At 45.3% G+C, this 16,547-nt stretch overlaps 1 protein-coding gene across 9 annotated transcripts in view; it reads left to right on the top strand.

Annotated features, from left to right (window-relative positions):
- Nucleotides 1-15,117, top strand: part of MAP7D3 (MAP7 domain containing 3) — a 31,583-nt gene extending 16,466 nt beyond the window's left edge. For 6 of the 9 annotated variants that reach the window (XM_019536414.1, XM_019536419.1, XM_019536418.1 and 3 more), the window contains 11 exons: nt 1,891-2,036; nt 2,753-2,883; nt 3,124-3,374; nt 5,899-6,034; nt 7,078-7,258; nt 8,143-8,247; nt 9,084-9,137; nt 10,329-10,416; nt 10,939-11,140; nt 11,997-12,292; nt 13,635-15,117. In XM_019536414.1, coding sequence (XP_019391959.1) covers nt 1,891-2,036; nt 2,753-2,883; nt 3,124-3,374; nt 5,899-6,034; nt 7,078-7,258; nt 8,143-8,247; nt 9,084-9,137; nt 10,329-10,416; nt 10,939-11,140; nt 11,997-12,292; nt 13,635-13,642 — 1,598 coding nt within the window. In that variant the 3' untranslated portion in view covers nt 13,643-15,117. The remainder of the gene's footprint in view (nt 1-1,890; nt 2,037-2,752; nt 2,884-3,123; nt 3,375-5,898; nt 6,035-7,077; nt 7,259-8,142; nt 8,248-9,083; nt 9,138-10,328; nt 10,417-10,938; nt 11,141-11,996; nt 12,293-13,634) is intronic. The other 3 variants (XM_019536420.1, XM_019536417.1, XM_019536413.1) reach the window with 1 other exon arrangement.
- The last annotated feature ends 1,430 nt before the right edge of the window (nt 15,118-16,547 follow it).

The following is a 16,547-nucleotide window of genomic DNA, read 5'->3' as shown; positions in this document are numbered from 1 at the left end:
AAAGCCTGCAAGGGATAGCAGTGCTCTTCAAGCAAGACCTGCCATGAGTCTAATTGTACTGCCCTCACCCGCAGCTCAGGCAGTTAGTTAACACATCACTATGTACCGTGCTACTTGCCTTATATTTGCTTTGGTAAAGTAAATGCAGCCCCTTTTCTGTGTTGCATGTTTGTTTTGCAATTTAATTGAGTAGTTTTGCCTTTTAAACTGCAATACCATTTTGGTTGCAGAGAACGTTATAGTGATACTTATTTTTGACCTGATTTGAGCTCTGTTTTGAACGCGCACCTAAATAAACGAGGGTAAACTTGTAGTACAGAATCTGAAATTTAAAACATTTCAGACGAGGCATTAAGTAGGAAGTATTTCTTTTAGGGATACCTTACTGGCTTAAAGAAACAAAATTCTCCATGACTCTTACTGGATGCATCTCTAAGAGAGATCCAGTGTGACCTCTCTTACAGATGCATCCAGTAAATGTATTTTGTTTGCTGTACAGGAGGCTTCAGATGTTGTGGCACCAACCTGGAATCCACCCCCCTGTTCTTTTTCTCCCTTTCAAGTTGGTTTGCATTTCTTTAAGGCTGTGCAATGTTTGTCAGATTTTATATCTCTTAAACCAGTTAAGATTCTTGGTTAGTCACAGCATTTGTTCACTGCCTTATACCTTTCCTTGGCTTATTCATAGTCCATGTTCACATTCATGTCATCTTTTATTTAGAAATACCATCTTCTTTTTTTTTTTTTAACTGACATGCACAGGATGCGAGTCTGGCTCTATTCAACAACAAAAAAGTAGAGATTTCATTGTATCAGTAATTTTAGTGATGCTTTCACCTGCATAACTCTAGTAGTCTCCTTGTTCTTCTCCAGTTCAAATTAATGGTCATAAAGTTCTGTTCTTACAACAGTGCTATAGATATTAAAATAAATGTTTTATCCATAATAGTCCAGTAATTGGATGCTGGCATCTGTAGGTTGCTAGAATTTTCTTAATCCTGTAGAAAAATCAAATGTTTCCCCCTTAGACCTGTTAGCTTCTGTTTGTAAATATGTCTATTGTAATCCATATTTTATAGACTTCTATATATGCACCACGGCCTTTTAATTTCTCTTGGTGATCAGTTCTGTGCAGTGGTTGTGTTTTGTCAACATGGCTTACTGCATATTAAGAACTTAACCATTTTGAAGGTGATAAAGCAGTTATAATTTGACCATTAATCCTTTACACTCACATATTCTTCACTTGCCTCCCATCTCGATTTATTTTTTTTAATGCAGATAAAAAAGACCTGAGTATGTGAGTGGTAAATGTGCAAGTACTCTTATACGGTTGCTTATTAAATAAGAACAATACATAAAAAACCTGCCCAGGATGCTTAATATGGTAACTGCAATTTGTTACCACTTATGAAAAACTGCTCTTCAGGGTGGAGAAAATGATCCCTTTTGCTAGAACACGGGCAGCTACATAATGCCAAACGTGTGACATCCCACTCTGGGCTCTAGAAAAGGCTGGCCCATAGAGACCCTCTGATTTGATCTTGAATTGCGATAGGTGCAGTGCGACTGAGTTGGAAACTATCTGTACACTGCAAGCCTGATGGAGACAATGTTTGAAACAGCATTTTATTTTTATCTACCCCCAGCTGCTGCTTTCACAATGGTTTTGTTCTTGGTGCTGTTGCTTCTGAAGTACTAATTGCGTGGTGATGGTGGCTTGTCCATGACCTGTTGCAACGTACACTTCCTGCAGTGTTTCCTCTGTATGGTTTCTAACACGCACAATCTTTCTCTCTCCCTCTCTCTCTCTCTTTCTCCTCCTGTGTCGTGTTCTCATGCTGTGCACTTGGTTCTCTGTTTTGTCTTGTCGTATTCCTAACTTTATAGAATCTCACCTCTGTCCTCGTTCAGCTTCAGCCAGCTCTGTCAGCACGCCGGTCCACACTCCCCGAGTACCCGTACGCAGCAGGAGCATTGACAGATTGAAGACCTCCCTACCTGCCTCTGAAACAAGCTCGCCAGACTCTGCACAGGTCTGTTGTCTCGGCTAAGACATTGCAAGAAGTAATTCTCTTTTGAGGTAGATTGAACTAGGGCCCTATTCTACAGCTTCACAATCCTCCTCAAGAGCAATAATGCATTGCTCCACAAATGCCCAGTATGCACATCAGAAGCTTTCTTTGCATTGTAGGTAAATGTTACTGAGCGGTGTCTGTCTCAAAGTAGCAGCATTGTAACAAGGGGAATTTCTACATCTCTGAATTCCTGTCATCTTCCAAGCAATTGGTTTTAGAGTGAATTTTAAATCATCTTGGGTTGGTCTTTCCATTAAGATTTAATAAAAGCAAGTCCGGATGAGAAATGGGAATATTAAAGTGTCATTTTTGTGAGCAAAGAGAGCTATTTCAGAGATGGTCTTAAACTGATTAGAAACAAATTTCAAGTGTGTTTGAAGCTAAACTGAAATCAGTCTGTCCCCAGATCTCTTGGATGTGCTTTTCTTCATAATCTGCTGAGTCAAGTTCCCAGATTCAGACAGGCTCAAGCTTCTTGGAGAGCTTCAAATCTCCGTGACAATTGTGCGGGCCAAGCTCTTGTATCTTTGAGGACATGTTCATAGATCCAAGAGCCTTATTAATGTAATGTTGCTGGATCCATGTTCCAACAAAGAAACATCTTAAATAAGAGGGCAGCCTTCTGCATTTCTCTATTGTCTTTACATCATCAGTGTTTCTGTGTGTCTGGGCAGAAATCAGAGGCAGAAAAGCAGTCGCCATGTTCTGTGGGAAGACGCCCTCCTTCTCCGTCTGTGTCAGCTCATAGAAGATCTCCTTCCCCAGCTAGTTTGGCAAAGCATCCGCCATCCCCCTCTTCAGTTAGGTATGTGTATCGGTTTAAATCTCTGTTCATCCTAAGTATCATTCAAAACAAAAATGCAGGCTCTGATGCTGTCCAGTTCGAAGCAGTGCGTTGCTGTGCATATCACAGCCCAGAGGAAGGGTACTTGTCTGTGTCTGACCCAACTATACAGTTGGTCCAATACAAGATCATAAAACAGCCAGAGAAATGGTTCCTCTTCAATGGCACATTTCAGGCTAAAAAATACTCTTCTTTCAGCAGACAAAATCAAAAGGCGCGTCCACCATCACCCAGCATCTTAAAACAGAGGCCACCCTCTCCAACAACAGTTGCTAAACCAGCACCTATCCAACGACCCCCTCTTACCCCAAGTGTTATCAGTATTACCAAAAAGAAGCCTGAAACCGAGAGCAAACCAAAGGAGAAGAGCACAGATGGAGTGGGACAAGAGCCCAGTGTTTCGCAGCCCTCGGAGAGGGAAACTGTAGCAGCTGCCTCAAAGACCAAAGAAGGTAAGTGCCTTCAGGTGACCAGCACGCATCTTATTCCAGATACAGCTATGATGGCACTTGCAAGTACACAGCTTGAAGGTGGCACTTCTCTAAAGAGAGATCTGGGGATGGGACACCCCCAACACAAATTGAGTTCCTAGGCAGCAGCTGTCCCTAAAGATCATGGTGGCAGGTTTGGAAAGTATGCAGGCCAGGCCATCCCCTTTCTAAATTTCCCCTGAATGCTGAGTCTGATGTAGCATCCTTTTAAGGGGAGGAAGAGAAGCCCTGATCTTTCATTGGAGGACTTTGACTCAAATTGGACATCCAATCCAATTTCTGGGCTTGGCATCAAATTCTCTTGTGATGTTGATTTATGGCTTTCTGAGCTGGACTTCTCTGTGCCCTGGTTTCCCCATCTGAAATAGGAAGTTGAATACTTTGCTAGTCTTTGTGAGATATGAGAAAAGTGAAATGCAGTAGCCCTGTCCACCCTCTCCAGTTCCTGTGTGGTTCTGCCTTGGTACAGGTGTAATCTGGTTGTATTGTAGTTTGTGCTCTGTAGGGGACGCTAGGAAAGCTTTCCAATAAAGTGTTGGTCAATTATTAATTGTACAGTGGCTTTAGAAAAACGTAGTCACTCCACAGTGTGCAGTTTGACTAGACAGTTCAAGGTTTGACTAAAAACAATTTCCTGTTTACTGTTTGGGTGTTAAACAGGCTTAGATTTGCAAACACATACACCCAACAAGTACAGATAGAAGCGTACATCTTTGAAGCCCTAAAATGTAAAGCAGATACCTTGGCATTTGACACCGTTGATGTTTCAGTGGTGACACTTTTATTGATTTGGGTTTGTGGATGCAGAGCACAGACCACTCCTCTTGCCTTGACACTTGCTGCTGCTCTTGTTTGTTATAACAGTGTAGACCAAGGACTGTTGCGTTACTTACTGTACAAACGCACAGGATACATCGATGTGGCCTCGCACTGGACCCCAGATTCCTGCTTCCAGAATGGAGCCCTACCCACTCCGGGGCAGGACCAGCGATTTGGCATTTAGAGCAGCCGGCCAGGCACAGTTCTGAGCCCCTACCCACACGGCTTTTAGTGGGCAGAGATGTGTCAGATCCCAGAGATGCACTTCCGACACACTGCTAGGTGTCAGTTCGTTAGAAGAACTCAGCAGCTTCCCTTGATGGAAGGCTGGAACTGCATAATGGGTTGTTCGCCCCAGAACTAACGAACAGCATGCGCGTGCACCTTTGTCGTGCTTCTGCAACTGTGTGCTTGCAGCTGACGTTTTCACTCCTGCAGTGGGCAGGTGGTGTTGTCACGTCCACAGCTGTTGAAAAGTCTAGCCTACCCACCTCGCCTAAGCATACAAAGGTGTTCAGACATCACAGAAATGCAAATTATAGTCAAGTATCTTGTTTTTGGGCCAGAAGCAAAATACCTTTAGCTGCACATGTTGATTTGCTGTCTTGAAGGAGGCAGCTTTTTTCCATTTAACAACTTTCCTGAATGCATAAAGATGATGCTGACTTTTTTGCCTCTGACTTGATGCCAGAGGTTATTGGCTGATCTGTGAAGACATTACCAACAAAAAAATGTTATATCCTCAGCTAATATAGATAGAGGCCTATCTGCTTCAATAGCTGAAAACTGGGCACTACTTTTTGCGCCTCTGAAAAGGTGGAGATAGTTCCTAAGCCGCAGTTCTGTTTGCTAGGGATTTCTATAGTATGTTTACAATTAACTTTGTAGAAAGTGGCTTTTTGGAATATTTTTGTTTTCTTATTAACATGTTTCTTTATTCAGATACCATGGTAGAAGGCATAGTATTAGAAGGTGATTGCTTATATGCAGGTGTGCTTGCACACAGCCACTTGGGCTGTTTCATTCTCCATGGAAATGAGAAATTCCACACATCGTAGCCATGTGGAAAGATTCATCATCCTAGAGAGTTTGTCCTCTAGTGACATGAAGTGCTAGAGATGTACTGCACGTCATTTTCATCAAAGTTCAGTATAAACAAGAAAGCATAAATGTTAAATGAATTTCAAAAGATTTTTTCAAAATGTAAATTTGCCTTTTTGCTCCTGAATATGCTTGTTCAGCCGATTAGAAAAACAACTGAGCTTATTTTTATGTAGTAATAGCTCACCAGATTTTTTAACAGAGTTATTAGAATAGGCTCTGAAGGGAATACAGCCCTCTTCTTGGAAGTGCACCTTGCAGTGCTGCAGTGTTACTTCTGCTGTAGGTTTAATTATAGTAATTGCGTTATTTAAACAATAGCCAGTGCTGGATAGTTGGAACAAATTACAATTGAATACCTGCAGTGTAAATCAGATGCTTTTGCTGCTCTTTGCTCTGCTCATCCATCTTCCAAATGTTGAATACTGAATAGTCTCCGAGACTGGGCTGTGTCCTCGTGGTTGGTTGGATGGAAGAGATCCCACTCCCTTCTCATTATACAGTGGGGAAGGCACGTTCTGAAGGGGCTGATCCCATACAACAGCATGTTTTTTTTAAATTGCAGACCCTAGTAGCAAAACTGTTGCAGGGACCACAACAGCCGAAGAAGCCTCGAAAATCTTGGCAGAGAAACGACGTCTTGCACGAGAGCAGAGAGAGCGTGAAGACCAGGAAAGGATTCAAAGGCTGGAGGAAGAACGGTAACTCTTCACTACCAGAAAATCAGGGTTTTGGTGTCTAAACCAGGCTGGGGGCATTTTTGGTGCACATCCCAGCTAGTCAGAATTATTCCACTCTTGGGGTGGGGAGACATCACAGCTGGGGGCGGGGTAGGATGACGGAGCACTCTAGCAACATCAAGGACTGCCTGCGTGAAATGGGATGGCACTTCCTAGGCAGTGTTACCCTCCCACGTCTCTGCTGAGTGCACTCTTAACATGTTAATATCCCGCTTGCCCCACATTTAACTTTCCTCCGAGGGTATCAGAAGTCCTTGGGAAGTGTTCCTCTTCAGCTTTCCAGTGACCAACTCGGAGACTGTTTCAACTTGCAGGCTACTGGTTGCAAACAAAATATGTTATTTCTACCCCGCGCTGAGTATGATAAAGCAAGTTTAGTCAGAGGGGATCCTGTCTTGAGCAGGGGGCTGGACTAGATGACTTTGTGAGGTTCCTTCCAGCCCACCTTTCTTATGATCCTGAATGTCCTTTGTGGAATCACTTGGTCTCTCGATCCAGTTGTCAGTGGACAGATGACCTGATCTCTAAATTGGCTTCCCTGTGGACTGACCTTACCATCCCCAATCCTGTGTCAGAGTCTGAGGGCATAAATGAACTTCTGTTCCCAGGGATGGCTCCTTCATATCAGATTTGATTTTCTGCTCCTCTCCGCCCCTCCTTTGGGATGGAGGTCATTAGAAGGAGCTTCATAAATGGGTTGCTCTGCAGAGCTCTCAAACCAGCACCTTGCACGAGCTTTAAACTCTTACTGTCCTCCTATTCCTGCACCTTAAAGCAGTGCAGATTTCTCAGGGGTACCTGGGAGGAAGAAAAGGGGAAATACAGATGGAGGGAAAGGAAGAAAAGTGCACATGCACCTGGGGAAGTCTGTGGTTGCAATTACAGCATTGCTTGTTACTTCATTAGATACGACGTGAGATGAGAGGGGGGTGCGGCAATAAGAAACAGAGGGCTTGCTGCCTTGGAGGAGATGTGTGGTTTAATCTGCTGCTTGGGAATCCTAGGATCAGAGCAGAGGAAATGGAAAAGAGAGCACTTGAAGACAGGGTCCGGAGGGAAGAGGAGCTCCGGAAGCTGGAGGAAGAAAAACAACTTGCCTACGAAGAGCAGCAAAGGCAAGCAGAAGAGGAGAGGCTTCGCCGGGAGCAGGAGGAGCGGGACAAGCTGGCAGAGCTTCAACAGCAGGTTTGCTTCTTAAGCAGAGACCATAGCTCTGAGCCTCGAGAGAGCAACGAGGTTTTTTGGGGATCCTGAACCCCAGACATACATGCTTGGAGGGGCAGGACACCACAGAAGAGCAGCTGCTGCCAAAACTGTCCCAAGCCAAGTGGCCGTTGGGCCTGCAAAAGAGCAGACACCAGTCTATGGAAAAGGGGCACCGCGCCTCGCGCCTCACCTGACTTCTTTATAAATGGTAGTGATAATATCTCAGAGAGCAAGGATACCTGTCTCCTCCTGATCCTGAATACAGCTTTTCATGACTATACATTTTTCAATATATATCAGCTCTATTAAATAGGTTTAACTGATAGCAGCCCAAAGCCAATGAGGCTTATTATACAGAAAGTGTATCCATGGTGTACTGTCAGATTACTTCTATGCTGCTTCATAAATGTTTCTCGGCATTTTTACATGCTGCCAAACCCATCTAAATTGGTGTTAAAGAAGCAGGAATCCTCTTAGCTTCCCAGCAAGGCTTGCAGTCATAATGGGAACAATTTTCCATTACAGTAGGAGCAATAATCGATGTGGCACCAGGTTTTGAAAGACTGTTATCTGACTGCAGTTTTTAAACACACCCTTTTGGAAAGTTATGAGTTTAGGCTCCAACTATCTGAATAGCTTAGGAGGCACCCAAAATGTTGTGACTTTCGAAGTTGAATGGGAAATTGTCCTTTGCATGGGGATTTAGGTAAGAGTTGATCTGCAAGTTAAATGGCTAAAAGTGGTCATTTGAACCATTTATCTGTGGGCCTTTTTGCGAGATAGCAAGTAGTACAACAGCTCCTCTTCAAAGCCTTGAAGGGTGACTGGGATACTGAAAGTCATTGTCTCCTCCCACCCTTTAGAGAGAGGAAGCTGAAGCAAAAGCTCAAGAAGAAGCCGAAAGACAGAGGCTGGAGCGAGAGAGAATCATGCAGCAGAATATGCAGGAGAGACTCCAAAGAAAAAAGGTGCCTGTTTTCTGCTTTCAGACCTTTCTTAAGCAGCTTGGTGATAAACGTGAAACAGGAAACCTGCAGTGGGAACAGTGTCAGCTATAATGGAATAAATCTAATTTTGAGTTGGAGCATGGAACGTAAGAATTTAGTGGCTCAGCCCATACGTCCGTCTCGCCCAGTCTCCTGTCACACAGCAGGAGAGAGGAGATGCTGAAAGGGAGAGTGAACTGGGTCTGACCAGGGCTTTCCCCTGCTCCTCTCTCACTTGCTGCCTCCAGCATCTAAGGTCCAGGCAGTTTTGATTCAGAGGCCGTGCCCCTCACTCCCCTGCTAAATAGCTCCCAATGTCCCTTTCCTCCAGCAATTCATCTAATCCAGAGGCGGGCAACTATTTTGGGCAGAGGGCCACTTACTGAGTTTTGGCAAGCCATCGAGGGCTGCATGACAGGCAGCCAGGGGCAGATAAATATTAATTTTCAAAATTTTTTTTTAGGGGCCCCATGGGCCAGAAAGAATGGCCCGGCAGGCCGCATCCAGTCCCTGGGCCTCATTTTGCCCACCTCTGATCTAATCCCTTTGTAAATGTGGGTAAAACTGTCAGCTTCCACAACATCTTGTGGTCACAAGTTCTGCACTTTAATTGCACACTATGAAAGAAATGCTCTGTGTTAGTTTTTAAGCAGCCTTACTGCCTGTTTATTTCATTTTATGACCCTTAGTTTTTGAATTTTGGGTGAAAGGAGCCTTTTTCAAGTAAGCTTTTAAATACAGAAGTTGATGGAACAAACCCGGTACAGAGTTCAGCCCTCTCAGTGCTGCAAGGTTCACTTCTGTTGTCTTTTTAACAGAGAATTGAAGAAATAATGAAAAGAACTCGGAAGTTTGATCAGAGCGAAGTCAAGGTACCTGCTTGTTTGTGACGTGATAGAGGTGCGTGGCGGGAGAGGTCTCGCGTGTCTGGTTCGGATCCTTTCCAAACCTTGCACTTCCGAGGATTGTGCGCCTCTCTCCGCATTATACTGAAATGAAAGGGCTTCCAGTCAGTGCTAGGATCCTGCGCAGCGATTTCCACAGATTTCTGCTGTAACTCACATGCTCTCCCCACTCCAGTCAAAGCTGCCTGTGTTAGCAGACGTGTGCGCAGGCAGCAAGGCTGTCCTGACTGTGTCACCTCCATGTGAGAGGTCACAGAGAGGAGCCAGTCAGAAACGAGATGGATTTTTCATAGTAAGTTCTTCATTTATTCAGAAAAACCTTGCTCCAATTGTGAATGCAGCAGAGGGGAGGCCTCGACTCCATTCCAGCCTAACTGCTGTTTTAGCAAGTGCTTATGGCTTACCAGGCATTAACTGTGCCCCGGGCTAATGATCATTAGGGTGTTTGATTTTGTACCTTCTTTATCCAGCAGTCTAACTACTTCACAGGCATGAGGCACAGAAACTGCCCTGCTGGCTTAGTCTGGGGGCTGTCTGCCCTCATCCGCCCTTTTCTCCCCAACGGGCCAACTCCAGATGTCGGGAAGATCCTGGACACCTCTGTTTAGGCAGACGTAGAATTAATCCTGTGTCCCATGTAGGTCTGCCCATCCCCCAGTAGCGATGGATTTGAGCCCTGAAACGATGCATCCTCCCAAAGCTGCACTGTGCGTGGTCCTCCATAGCACAGGGAGATTATAACCATGCAGGACCCCTGATTTAACGAGGGAAATCCCTAGGTCAGAAGCCAGGGCAGAGAGACGAACCAAGCCTGGGAGACGTTAGCCCCTCAGACGATTGCTGTTCCCCTCCACTACCTCAAGCTGTACACAGTGGCATGGCTCTCAGCTCCCCATGGCAGTGCTGCTGGAACAAATGTGTACGTGATTTCCTTTCCTTTTGCTGCCCCTAATCCAGCTGGCTTTGCTGCCATGTCTCCAGATTCTTATAAATGTTCTTTCTTCAGGGCCTCTGTGTAACCTGGACATAACTTTTTAATGTGTTGGCTCATGGCCTGAGCGATCAGGTTTGGGCCATTGGCCATAACTGCTGTGCACGCTGCATAAATAATACCGTGATGCCGGACTCCTGTGAGTAACGCTTGGATAACTGTTGCAGGGTGAAGAGAAGTCTGCTGCTGGGATTAGTGAGGGAGAGGACGCCGAAGAAGAGGAAGAGCTGGGCCTTGAAAAAGCAGATGACCCTGGTAAGCAATTGCTCACCCAGGACCCAGAGGGTTAGAACTGTCAATACACTGAAGGTGGACAGTCAGGCATGCAGCACTAGCTGAGTCTAAGGCAGTGGAGCTGTTTGTGGTGATGTGGACACATTGCCAACAGCTGTGTGTTACAATAACGATACATCATTGTAGATGCCAGAATGCAGAAGATGAACAAGGTGGTTAACCAGAAATGTGAAATGAGTCATATGACTGTGTGGTCATAAGGGTCATACCGCAAAGCAGAGAGGCCACACGATAGACATATGCCAATTACCCAAGGGCACACCAGATTTCTCACTATGAAAGCAGGCAGTGCAGTTCCTATGCCTTTTTGGACCAAATCTCTAGAGAAGCGATCTAGTTTGCGCACCTCTGCAGCCAGCTTTCCAGGAAAGGAATGAATATTGCAGTGCTGGGAGCTTGGCACACTTCAGCCAGGCAAGAAGCTACTTGGGGATTTGCCACATGACCACGCCATCTCAACTTCTTTTCTGTCTTTCTTTCCAGAAAAGATGAATGGCGTTGCTCTCTCCCTGGAAATCAAGGGGGAGACAGAGAGTTCTTTCGAAGTTGCCTGTGGTTTGACTGGTGCAGAAACGTCAGTGCAAGATGCGGAGGCTGATGAAGTATTTATGAATGGAGATGAGCAAGACAATGAGAGAAATAACGACGGGAGGTCTTTGCCTGTTAATCAGCTACAAGATTCCAGGTGGGGGGGGGGGGGGGGAGAGAGAGAGAGGGTGTAACTTGTGCACTCGATGTACCTTAAGTGAGGCTATGGTCATCTGGTAGAAACACCTGATAGCTTTCTCTAGGCAAAGCCTCACACCAGTAAAATAAATGCTTTAAATTAGATATGTGATTAAGCTAAATCCACAGGATTTTGCTGTGGACCAGACTTCCCAGCAAGTGAACCATGGGTGTTCACAGCAAGCGAGGCTTTTAGTTCATCATCTGTTTAGAGATAGAGAATTTCTATCCAGTCCCAGGAAATCTCTTGACTCCTGGACAGTTTTTTTTAAGCTGGTCCAGAACTAGTGATGCTTTGGGAATGGCACTGCAAGGACTGTTAAATTTTAAGTTTCTTATCATGCCTGCTATCATGTATATTGACTAAATACGAAGGCCGGCTGTATCATGATTTCTTCAGAATGGTTGAAACCTGCTCCTTCATTGGAGTGTGGATTGATGGACTAGAACCCCTCACGCAGGCGTGCCATGATAGACATATGCCAAGGGTATCAAATTTACCCAAGAGCACGCCAGATTTCTCACTGTGAAAGCAGGTGATGCAGTTGCTATGCCTTTTTGGACCAAATCTCTAGAGAAGCAATCGTGTCTGAACATTACTGGTTCAGTAGTGACTGAACAAGATGTTGGTGCAGTTGTTTTCTGCTTTGACTCCTAAAAGAGTTAGGGCAGCATATCCTAGAAATGCTCTTTGGGTAAAATGGGCTGTCTTTTCTAGAGCAAGCAGTTTTATATCGGTGGCTTCCTGTCTCTTTTCAGTGTAAATAAAAGTTAGATACTCCTGGCTTCTAACAAAAATACTATTCTTTCCCCAGCCCTCCTGCAAAAGAAACGGTTATCCAGAACTCGGAAATATTGCACATGAATGAAGCTGATCACACAGTTGGACTCATACAGAATCTTAATGGAAAATCCAACGCATGGACTTTCAAGGAAATTCTCGATCTTGGAGTACATTCCAAGTCGCCCAGACTGAGTTCAGATAGCATCCCTGCTGATAACTGTCATCAAAACTTGAATGATGCTGCTATACTTCCCTCTGGTCCCAAGCTGGCATTTGAGGAAGATGGTGCAGTGAATCCACCGACCAAACCTATAGAGGCTGCCTCAGGTAATACCCACGACTTCTGTCTGCCTCCTACCCCCTCTGCGTGAAGTCAGCTCCGTTAAATGTGCTTTGCACCCAAACGGTAGGTGTCTGAGAAGTATGTCGCTTGTTGAATCAGGATCACGCCCACGCTGCAGTGCTCATAGCTCCCATTCGGTCAGAGCACTCCCTGCCTAGGATGTGGTCATAGCTCATAGCTCCCATTCGGTCAGAGCACTCCCTGCCTAGGATGTGGTCACTGCAGCCAGGTCCCCTCCCAAAAGCAAGCTCAGTCATGGCAGAGCCGCTGTGGCATTCACCATCCTGAAGATGGGCTGTGCCTGTTAAATGCTGTGCTTTCCAGAACTGGTAGTGAGAGACGTTTTGAAGACGGCAACATGTTAAAACGTCTCTGGCTCCTGCAGTCCTTTGCCTGCCAGACTCAGCTGGCATCCAGCTTTCCCTGCCCACAGTGCTGCAGTTTGGTGCTGGGCTGCTCAGCCTTCGCGCCGGGAGCTGCTTCACTCGGGGTTTTGGTGGAACGTCCTTCCACCAGTCCCTTGCACAGCAGGGGTTCTCCACAACAGAAGTTCAGGACAGAACTGAATTGTCTTCCGTTGGGAGAGTCCCCAACACAGAGGGGCTTGTCACAGGAGGCCTTGTCCATGCATCAAAGTACAATGCGGCAGTGGAGGAGAGGAGGAAGGTGGTGGCAAGGGGATGGGTGTGCTCTGTCCTCTCTCCAGACACTACATGTGTAAATTATACGACCTGGGCTTTTCAGGCTGGCACCCGTTGGATCTCCCCAGGGCAGACTTGTGTGCATGATGTACTTTCTTGGATCAGCCCCATTTACTGACGTGAGCGTGATGCCCAGATTGTGGAGATGCGCTCACTCCAGCCGGGTGATTTGTAGGGGCTAGATACGCTCAGTTGTGTCCCTGCAGTGTCTGCTGTGCCTTATTGGAGACCTGCAGGTTTTGGTACCTTTGCTTCTTCCTTCCCACAGCCTTTGCTCTGAGGTATTTGAAATGTGCAGCCAAATGCAGTTGCCTCTCTAGAACAGCTCTGTTGAGCTTAATAATAAATTACATGTATTTTTATTGAAGGAGGAATCAGTTCTGAGGTTGGCTTTGATGCTTTGAGATGGGGCCACATAGGATGCAAGCCTATAACAGATGCATTCCCAAATCCCTCTGCCTTACACCAACTGGCTTGTCCACGGACAGGAGTGGACTGAGCAGCCAAGTGATTCCCAGCCAAGCTCTGGCTCCTGCCGGTGGCATGGCGGTTTGGCATGTGGTGCGTAGTATGTGTTACACTGCATTTAACTGCGTTAACCATTTCTTCTTTGCTTTTTGGACAGAACTGTGAACACTAGAGCCCAGGAGAAATAACCTGATTGCACTTCAGTGACAGTGTTTCACCGAGCACCGAAGGCCTTGCTTTGAAAAGCTGCTTGTTTACCTTGACCCACCTTCAAGCTTGCAAAAAAAAAAAAAAAAAAAGATGATGGGGGAAGGGATAGCAGACTTCAAAATTTGCACCTTGAAACACTTCAGGGAGACTCCTTTGCTGTTGTTCCTTTTCCATGTGTTTAGTGGACTGTTTTTGACAAGGCTTCCTGGTTACAGACGACCCGTTTTCCTTTTACGATCTCTGTATGACTCTGTCTCCAAGTCCCTTACTTTGGTATTAGTGCGGTGTACGGGTGTTGCCCCTGGAGCTGCCCCAGCTGGCTGCTGACAAGTTTTGCACGGCCCTAGAACAGCACATGGCAAACGTTTAACAAAGATGCATTCGGTGAGGAGTGAAACCAAACCCCGGGGGTAACGTTTCCCTACAATGTCTCTACACTCATGAATGCAGGTAGGATATTTAAGAAAAGCTAAATTCAGTATCTTTCATCCAGCATCAGATTTAAGAAAAATGATTCTGGATTACTTTGAATGGGAAAGTAGTAGTAGTTTAACAACACAGCATCGTATCATCACTAGTGCATTTTAATGTTGGAGTAGCATTTTGTAGTACACGCCAGTACACGGGCACTAATACTTTGCAACACGGTTAAGTACCTAGACATGTTTGCCATAGTGCAGCTCAATATTTGTCTTGCTTTTTAAAATGTTTTCATTTGGATTACATATTTAAGGTTATCTACTCTCGTGTAAGTATTATTTTATTGTGTACATAACAGTATTAGACCACTGCAGTCATGTTTTGTTCATGTTAATTATTCTAAATGTTCCCGTGCTAGCTTTATAACAACGGCTGCAAATTTCATGTGTTTCCCTTCCCTCGAGTCTGCATAAAGGAAGCTACTTAACCTAAACTTGCCTGCTTTTTACAGCATGAAGAGATTAACTGAGCATCTTTTTTGAAACTGGCTACTGTTAGAAGTTCAAATGCAGTCCTGTTCTTATGCCTCCATAATAGATGTACCAGATAAGTGACTTCCTTTTAAGAATTGCTTTCTCAAACCCCGCTTTAAGCCATTGGCTGAAATGAACTAAATGAATCATCCAAATAGCAGCTGCATTTTCAGTGTTTAAATGCAAATGTTTTTGCTGGAACTAAACTGCGTTCCTTTCTTGACACCACAATAAAATAGGAAACCCTCCTCTCAACCCTTTGCTATTCAGACTCTAGTAGAACTGTTTTAGACTTAGAGCAGTGCCTTAGCTAAGAAGAAAATGTATTTTTGTATAATAGCTGTTTCATTCTGGCAGAGACAATCATTCTAACAAACCAGATGCTGATATTTTTTCTGTGCAGATATTATTTGTTGAATGCTCTGTTACAGCTGTATGTAAATATGTGTGCACTGTTAAATAAACTTTGCAGTTGAACCGATGCCTTTTTTATGATGACCCACCTGCCTACCCCAGTAGTCAGATGTTGCTTTTAAAATTGTATTTGTGTGGTTGAATTGTCTTTGTGCTGCTGCACTGCCTGCAGTGGGTCCTGTACAAGCCGACTGAAGTCCTCTAAGAACAAAGTCCAATTTTTCAGTTTTTGTCTTCCAAAAACCAGTGACTCGTTCTAACTTTTTCCCTTGGCAGCACTTTCCAGCCTGGCAAGGATGGGAATACATCACACTTTGGACAGTACATCTCACTTCTTTTCTTAACAACTTCTCCAGTTTGTTGCAGGTGCTGAGACGATGCACAGTGACTGGAGTAGCCTCGACTTGGTGAATGTTTCTGCATCAGGTACACTTTATTTTCCCTCATCAACTTTTTGTTGCTTAGGTACTGCTGAATGTCCTGTACCCTAGAGATCTGTTGTAACTAAGACTCAGGCCATATGTTCACTCTGGAGTGGGGTTACTGCAGCTCTACTAACCAGGCCTACTGGCTTTGAATTCAGCTCGGGTGAACACGCAGCAGCTTGAGTGTGGACTTGGTGCATGGGGAGGGACCTTTCACAGCCCTTAACCGTAGCCCAGGCTGCCATGGGCTCGCTGCTGTTTGGTGCTTGAGCTGGCTGGCATTGTATGTCCGTGGGTCCTGCCAGCTTCCCTCCGATTTACAACGCAGCCATGCCTCTAGTTCCAGCTAGCCTGCAGTTGTGCCCAGCTTGTACAGCACTTGGCAGAAGTGCTTTGCTAGCTGTGCGTGTCCTGCTTCCCTGTGAGGTGTGCAGATGCCATGGCGGGGGGAGGTACACGCTCACATATGCAGAAACCCACAGGTGAAACGAGTTCAAGCCAGTTTGTTTGTTCCCAGCCATGGATTTGTGCCCTCAGCTTCTCTGCAGTTTAACTAGAAATCCCAGCTGACTGATTCAAAGCCTTGAGTGGAGTGGCCTTTACTCCAAAGCCTTGTCGGTGTTTAAATCTTTGTAACATGAGCGCTACATTAACGAGGGAATAAGCAGAGAGTTGATACTGGCTGCTGTTACATTTTGAGGCTTTTCCCTTAGGATCGAGCCGCAAACAGTGTTGTTTAGAGTAATCAAATACTAGTGCTTATCTTCCCTTCCTTTTTATTACCAGGCTGGTTAAACACTGCCAAGGCTGACGTGGTCAGCTCTGAGCTCTGAAGTGAAAACGGGAGAATTCATTAAGACCAGTCACTGCTGTGGAATGGTTATTTTCTTATCGGGAGTAAAGCAGACCAGTATTTCAGCCCCAAGGCCTTCTGTTTCAAAGAGCCAGCCTGCTAAAATGGCTGCTTCTCTCCAGCTGTGTGGGAAGGGGGTCGAAGGACAAAGGCATGTTGTACCTCTGCTCCACGACAGCCCCATTTCCTTAGAGCCCTGCAGCATGGGAGATGGC

Source organism: Crocodylus porosus, unplaced genomic scaffold (genome assembly GCF_001723895.1).
Source record: "Crocodylus porosus isolate Cpor-Errol unplaced genomic scaffold, CroPor_comp1, whole genome shotgun sequence".
Classification (NCBI taxonomy): Eukaryota; Metazoa; Chordata; order Crocodylia; family Crocodylidae; genus Crocodylus; species Crocodylus porosus.
The sequence above is the reverse complement of the archived record's forward strand: the minus strand, read 5'-3'. Positions and strand labels throughout refer to the sequence as shown.